Here is a 7,894-nt window from a genome sequence, read left to right as displayed (position 1 = left end):
GAAGAGAGGTATGAAACTGAGCAGAAGTAAGACAGAGTATATGTGTTGCAAAGTGGATGGTAGCCAGGAGACAGATCTGGAAGGAAATGTCATCAGGAAGGTTAGGGACTCTAGATAGGTTCAACAGAGGATGGAGAGGCTGAGAAGGAAGTGTAGGATGCAGGAACTGGAGAGAGATGGCTGGAGTGCTATGCGATAAGAGGGTGCTGATCAATCTAAAAGGCAAAATCTATATACAGTAGTGAGACCAGCTAAGACGTATGCTATGAAAACTGTGGCCCTGAGGAAAAATAACTTCAGCAGGATGGAGGTAGCAGAGATAAGAACGCTTAAGTGGATATGCAGTGTGACCAGAAAGGATCATCTGAGAAATGACTATGTGAGGAGAAAAGTGAAAGTTATGAACTTAGGAGTGAAGATACAGGAGGAAAGGTTGAGATGGTTTGGTCATGTGATGAAGATGTGATAGGTGGGAAGAAAGGTCACACAGATGGATGTTCAGGGGAGGAGGAAGCATGGGCGGCCAAAGAAGAGATGGAGGGAGCTGGTGGTGGAGGACTTGAGGATTAAGAACTTGGATGTGGTTACAGCCCAAGACAGGAATGTGGAGGAGACTCACCAAAAACAGCAACCCCACTTAAGTGGGACAAGCTGCAGAAGAAGAAGTGAGGGATCATTTGCAGCAATGAACATATGAGAGTAATGTTATCTGTGAGAGTCAGCATGGATTTGTTAAGGGATGCTCTTGTTTTAGTTATATGACTGCCTTTTATAATGAACTGACCAAAGTGATTGATGAGGGAAAGGAAGATTCTGTCATTTTTTCAGACTTGGCATTTGATAGGGTGCCACATGATAAGCCGATATTTAAGTTGCAGCACATGGTTTAGCCATCAGGTTAGTGAATTGGATTTAGGATTGGCTATATTATAGGTATCAGAGAGTTGTGTATGGGGGGAGCAGTATCAAGGAGGTAGAAGGTTATAGGCGGGGTCCCACAGGGCTTGGGGTACTGGACCTGTATCGTTTAATCTTTATATCAATGACACTGTCAATGGATTGCAGCAGGATATTCCATTGTTTGCAGATGATGAGAAGCTAGGAAGGGTTATTAGTAATAGTGCAGATGTGGTAGCCCTTTCAAGTGAATTTCAAACAAATGGACAGATGGGCATATGAATGGGGGATGTCAGTTAAATTCAGCTAAACATAAGTCTCGAAAGTCTGGGATACATTGATGGGAAGCTGCATACTCTGTTGGAAGAAATGGGGGAGGCAAGGAATCTTTGGGGAGGGGGTGATGACTGATAGAAATCTGAAATACAGGGAAGATATTGCAAAAGGTGGTGAAGGTTGCAGAGGATTGCTGCAATTCTGAGAAGGACATTGACCGGTAGAGATAAAAGAGTTATCATTCTATTGTATAAAGCCCTGATCAGACCACATCTGGGCTATTGTGCTCAAATTTCGTCCCCAGAATTTGAAGGGGATAAATTAGCCTTAGAAAGAGTGGAGAGGGGGATAACAAAGATGATATGAAGACTGTACAATGCTAGTTATGATGACAGACTGAGGGAATTTGGATTACAAAGTTTGGTAGATAGAACAAGGAGAGGTGATATGAATGAGACATTTAAACTGTTGAGAGATAGTAGTTACAGGGTTGTTACCTTGTTATGTTCAAGAAACATAACAAGGGGAAGAAGTGAGGACAAGGGGGCCATCCCTGGAAGTCGTGAACAACAGGGTGAGGAGTGGTTTCTTTGATTAGTTGGTTACTTTATGGTGTTTAGAGAAAGCTTTATGAGCTTTCTCTAAAATTAACTGTGTGCATATGACAAAATAAGTGATACATCAACAAAACTAGTCTGTTAGGTGCAATTAGTAAGGTAAAAAGTAAACTAATTTTGACATAAAACATGCCACAGAATTTGCATTGCATAAATATGACTGATGATTAAACCAAAGTTTCTCTTCTGATTGTTTTACTTGTCAACCAAAAATATTTTGTGTACATCACATCTGACATCTGCAAGTCCATGATTTTAGAAGGATGAAGGCCACACTTGATGTAAGATAATTCCTTGGCGTCTGTTATAGTTGGGCAGGGATATGTAATATTTCAGAACCTTTGGATTTCTTAACAAAACTGTTGTAGTCAGCATAGGACATCTCTGTTCACTGATGAAGTACTAGATGATCTTCATTTTTTCATTTGTTGTGTGGAAGGCTAGAGCAGTTTGTGTTTTTCATGTTTGTTGTGTTCTTATGTTCCTCTCGTACACAACTTGAGTGGTCTGTATTGGCAGGAATACATAACTCACAGCCTAAAATTCTGATTTCCAATATCCTGCGACTTACTTCATGTTATTACTACATGAATATGATCACAAAACTGATTCTTCTACCATAGTGAAAACTTTAGTGTGCTTTTGTTTATATAACATATCTGGTACTGTAGACTTCATACTTTTATTCTCAGTCCGTTTGGCTAAGTGGATAGCATATCCATCCACTCTCTATAAGTCTGAATCCCACTGCCACCAGCTTAGTGACGAGTTGGATTCAAAAGGTTTCATGTTTGTTCTCTACAGGTGTCTGGATTATTGTTACTTTCGAATGTTGCTTATTTACAGTATTTAATTTTTCAAAATGTAGGTGCAATTTTACCATAGAAAATGGATGCAAGGATTGATCACTCAGAAATTAAAAGCTTGCTATTTTGGTATAATGTAAATGAAAGAAATATGATAATTAGACATTTGTAAAACAGTACAAATGTATGAAATAATTATGTCTTTGGATTACAAATCTTTGATAAATACTACCTAAACAGAATGGGCGAGGAAAGATTAGCAAAACAAGTGTTCTCTGCCAGGTTGGCAGCAAAACGACCCAGAGGAAGACCAAGATATAGGTGGATTGATACGGTACAAAGTGCCTTAGACGATAGAAATATAAGATCTGATAATGTTGGAGTCTTGACAAGTAACAGACTGATTTGGAGGAAAATTGTAGATAGGAAGTTAGTGATGATATAATTTTTTCATGTAGTACTATCATATCCTGTACACCCCCTTGTGGGTACATGGCAGGAATTTGATGATGATGATGATAAATACTACAGAAACATTATTTTACACTATTTATTTATGCACTACTTATTTACAAATAATTATGACAAACTGCATTACCAGTTTCGTGTTAGAGGATGAATCGCTGCATATTTTTTATATTTCAGCATACGCCTTGCAATCTGAATATAATTGGCATCATTATTCACAAACTGTCCTAAAGGTAATAAGTGAAAAACAAGATTAATATTTTTGAATATATATAGAAAATATAAATATAGGAAGAAAAAAAAAGCCAAAGTGGTATCAAAAACAATTAAAACAAAGTATATGAAATATCCATTAAGTTTTATAGCCAAGTAGCAAACAAGTCCTTTGAAGGTTTTTGTTGGGAATATATCTAGCTTCAACTATTAATTCAGGTTTCTCCAGTAGCACACTCAGGATTTAATCTTGGGGGGGGGGGGGAGTTGAGTAGATGCTTTGAGAATACACACTACACATTGCATATGACCTATGACTGAGCATCTGCAGTGATCGTTGTCAATACATGATACCCATGATCTCCTCTGGGCCGGCTTGGGCAAACGAAGTAGCACTCAGTCCACCCGAGCACTACTTCATTTGCCTTGTATCCACAGTGGCCGTGATTCCCAAGAGCTATAGGGTATTCCTACCTTATGTGAATGCTAATTCATAAGTAGTATAGAAATAGAAGACACGACAGAACATAAATAAAAAAATGAATTTTAATTAGAAAAAGATTTTTGGAAAATTTTCTAGTGCCCCCCCCCCCAAGTACTTTCATGATCCGAGTTGTTTAGCCGAGTGGCTATGTACTTCGCAACCACATGCCTGGGAAAGGAGTGTCCAGGTTCAATTCCCGTTGCTGACATGAGACGCTTAGGATCTTTCTCAGACATAGCCAAGTTAGCTGGTCTTGGGCATGGATTGCAGGGTTTTTCTCCCCAGTTTATCTGGGTGTTGCAAGCAGTCAAACCAGCCTTGAGAACATAACGCTTCTACAGACATAGGATACACTGGGAGGCATAGAGCCAACCACCTTATCCTTGTATAATGGTTGCAGTTATACGGAATAGAAACCCTTGACACCATAAAGGTAAAAGAGGGAAAAATTAAGAAAGAAAGAATTTTCATGACTAAGCTACTTGTATATGAGGCTAATGATTTCACAGTAATTGGCTTAGTATCCTATTATGAAGCACACATATCCTTTTGGGTGTGTATAATACTAAGTATTATGGGAATAATGCTTAGTATTATTCCCATAATGGGGATAAATTAATTGTGGAAAGGGTAAGGGGCAGATAACAAACATGGTTTCAGGACTGTACAATGTTAGTTATGTGGCTCGTCTGAGGGAATGTGGACTGCATAGTTTGGTGGACAGAAGAAGGAAAAGTGATATGATTGAGACTTTTAAACTGTTGAGAGGCAGTTACATGGTGGACGCTCGTGAATTCTTTCGCTTGGTGGAACAGCAGGAAGGAGAAATGACAAGGGGCCATCCCCCATAACTTCCAGGGATGGCCCTTTTCTTAATTTCCAGGGATGATAAGGGGCCATCCCTGGAAGAGTTACAAAAGGAAGCTGTGAGCAGGAGGATGATGAGTGGTTTCTTTGCATGGAGGATGCTTGAAGCATGGAATGCACTGCCTGATAGAGTGATGAGAGCAAGAATGGTCAATGAGTGGTATGATAGACTTTGTTTCCTAAAAAGGACCTTCCACAATGAGTCTCTTGACTCCATGGAGGCCTGAATAATAATCTCTTTTCATATGCTCATTTCCTTTTTCTTACTACATTTGTCCTCTTCCTAGCCTGCACCTTATATCAGGGATAAAACTGTCCCATGCATCTTCATGCTGCTGATGAGTACCCTGTTCTTTCTAACCTTTATCTTCTGATCTTTAGGAATACAATCTAACATTGCCATAAGTAACTGATTCCAGACCAAATCCCAGGCACTACTGATTTCTCTCCCTTTTGATTGATCAAGCAACTGTTCATCACCAATCTATTTCCTTAATTTATCATAGCCTGCTTTGTGATTCACACATATCTCATTCTGCAAAGCTCATAACTGGTCAGCCACTCCCCTTGTCAAAACTACATGATCATTCTTCCCAAATGGTAGCATTGTGGTGACATATTCTATCATCAATGTATGAGATGATATTATTAAATCTAACACTTGAGTCTCATGTGTTGCTTCAGCTACATGTTGCATAAGATAACTGTCTCTGAGTAGCTCAAGAAATTCGATCTCCTTACTCACACGATATTTCCTACTTCCATAATTAAAGTCATCCATTATCATTACCCTCCTGTTATTCACCACTCTCATCTGTCTGAACATTTCAGAAAACAAACCCCAACTCAACATCACCAGAGTTAAAGATCGGTACTATCAACGTAAGAAGCCTGAATGGCAAAGAAATGGAGCTAGCTGAGGAATTAGATAAGTACCAGATCGACATAATAGGGGTGACTGAAACAAAAAAGACCAAAACTGGTGAGATCTTTCTGAGCAATAAATACAAAATGTTATATTCAGGCAATAACAATCAAGGAAAAGAAGGAGTAGCCATAGTATTCAACACAAAACACGAGGCTAATCTTCTTGAATGGCAGTCAGTCTCAAGTAGAGTAATGTGGACAAATATGAGAATGGGGAACTGGACAATGAGACTTATTTGTGCCTATGGTCCCACAGAAGGTTCTACTAAGGTAGAAGTGGAGGAATTTTTTGAGGCTTTAGAAAAAGCAACTGACACAATGAAAAAGGAAAAGTTGGTCCTTGTTGGGGATCTAAATAGTAGAGTAGGAAATGATTGTGAGACATACAAAAATATTTTGGGAAAATTTGGAGAAAAGAGCAAAGCTAATAATAATGGCAAATATCTGTTGGATTTCTGCTCAGGACATGGACTGGTTATTACTAACACCATGTTCCAACATAAAAATGTGCACAAATTCACATGGAGAGAAGAGGCTAAGAATAAGAAAAGTCTCATTGACTATGTTATTGTTGATAGTGATGTTTTCTCCCTGGTGCAGGACACCAGAATGTACAGAGGATTTGAAATCGGAAGTGATCACTATTTAGTCTTGAGCAGGATAAAATTGAATTTCATATTGAAAAGAATAACATGTAAGAAAGTTTTAAAGCGAATAAAAGTTGAGCAGCTCTCAGATGTAAACTGTAGACTAAAATACAGAAATATTATTGAAAAGAAAATGAAAGAGTTTGAGAACAGGAATCAAACCTTGGAGATTCAGTGGCAAGCTCTGAAGGAAACATTGATTGATTCTGCCAGAGAGGCATGTGGTGAGGTTGTGTGCAAAGATAAAAAAATCAGAACTCCCTGGTGGACACAGGAAGTTAAAGAGGCAGTGAAGGAAAAGAAGAAAGCATATCAAAAGTTTCTGGCAAATAAGTCAGCTTTTACTCTTACAGAATACAGAGACAAATGTAAGAAAGCTAAACAGTGTGTAAAACTAGCTAAACAAAAGTCATGGGAGGACTTTGGCAAGAATATAGAAAATAAATATCAAGAAGGTGGCAAAATATTCTGGAGGTTGTTGAAGAAGCTTAGGAATGGAGGAAAGAGTGCTGTAAAAGGAATTAGAGATGATAAAGGTGAAATGAAAACAGGAGAAAAAGATATCCTTGAAGTATGGAGTAATTACTTTGAAAAACTGCTAAATGAAACAAGCAGTGATGACAGCACAGTGATAAAAAACACTGACCAGGCATGCAGTCAGGAATACATATCCATACTTGAAGTAGAAAAAGCCATCAAAGGCTTGAAATGTGGAAAGGCAGCAGGAGTAGATGATATTCGACCAGAAATGCTCAAGTATGGTGGTATAAGAGTCTTACAGTGGCTGCACTGCATAGTTCAGAAAGCCTGGACAGAGGGACGAATTCCCGATGATTGGAGTAGAGCTCTCATAGTACCCATATATAAAAAGGGAAATAAAACTGAATGTGAGAATTACAGAGGTATTTCCCTACTGAGTGTTCCTGGCAAGATCTATGCAAGCATACTTGAGAAACGGTTGAGAAGAATTGTGGAAGAAAAGCTTGGTGAAGAACAAGCTGGATTCAGGCGAAATAGAGGCTGTCAGGATCAGATCTTCACTTTACGACAAATAGTCGAGAAAGCATGGGAATATAACAAAGATCTGTATTTAAGTTTTGTCGATTTGGAAAAGGCATATGACAAGGTGCCAAGAGAGAAGCTATTCAATACGCTACAGTTATATGGTGTCAATGGGGCATTATATCAAGCAATACTTAGTCTTTATTTGAGTTGTGAGTCAGCAGTTAGAATTGAAGGAAGTACAGGAAGATGGTTTAATGTTAAATCTGGTGTGAGACAAGGATGTACATTATCCCCTCTGTTATTCATTATCTATATGGATCACATTATGAAGGAATGTGGTATTAAACCTGATATCAAAATTGGAGATGTTAATGTCAGCTCTTTGCTTTATGCGGATGATGTTATACTTCTAAATAAATCCGCTACAAGTCTGCAAGATTCTCTGACTAAATTGAACAGCTGTTGTAATAATTATGGTATGAAGGTCAGCAATAAAAAGACAAAGACCCTGAAAATAGGCAGAATCATTGAAAATGTCAACTGTATTGTGAATGGAGAACCTGTGGAACAAGTAAAACATTTCAGCTACTTAGGCACAATTTTTACTGAAGATGGTAAACTAAATATAGAAATAGACAACAGAATCAGCAAAGCTGGTATCGTGGGAAGTCAATTGAATAAATTCAT

The 7,894-nt window shown here is 38.4% G+C and overlaps 1 protein-coding gene across 1 annotated transcript in view; it reads right to left on the bottom strand.

The window, feature by feature from the left end:
• Positions 1-3,134: 3,134 nt before the first annotated feature.
• Positions 3,135-7,894, bottom strand: part of LOC150108335 (complex I assembly factor ACAD9, mitochondrial-like) — a 387,096-nt gene continuing 382,336 nt past the window's right edge. Inside the window, exon 18 of the mRNA XM_090415744.1 lies at positions 3,135-3,291. Coding sequence (XP_090271870.1) covers positions 3,191-3,291 — 101 coding nt within the window. The 3' untranslated portion in view covers positions 3,135-3,190. The remainder of the gene's footprint in view (positions 3,292-7,894) is intronic.

The sequence above is a fragment of the Typopeltis vanoorti genome, chromosome 3 (genome assembly GCF_054136105.1).
Source record: "Typopeltis vanoorti isolate ZY-2024b chromosome 3, IOZ_Tvanoo_1.0, whole genome shotgun sequence".
Taxonomy (NCBI): domain Eukaryota; kingdom Metazoa; phylum Arthropoda; class Arachnida; order Uropygi; family Thelyphonidae; genus Typopeltis; species Typopeltis vanoorti.
This window is presented reverse-complemented; position numbering and strand designations above follow the sequence as displayed.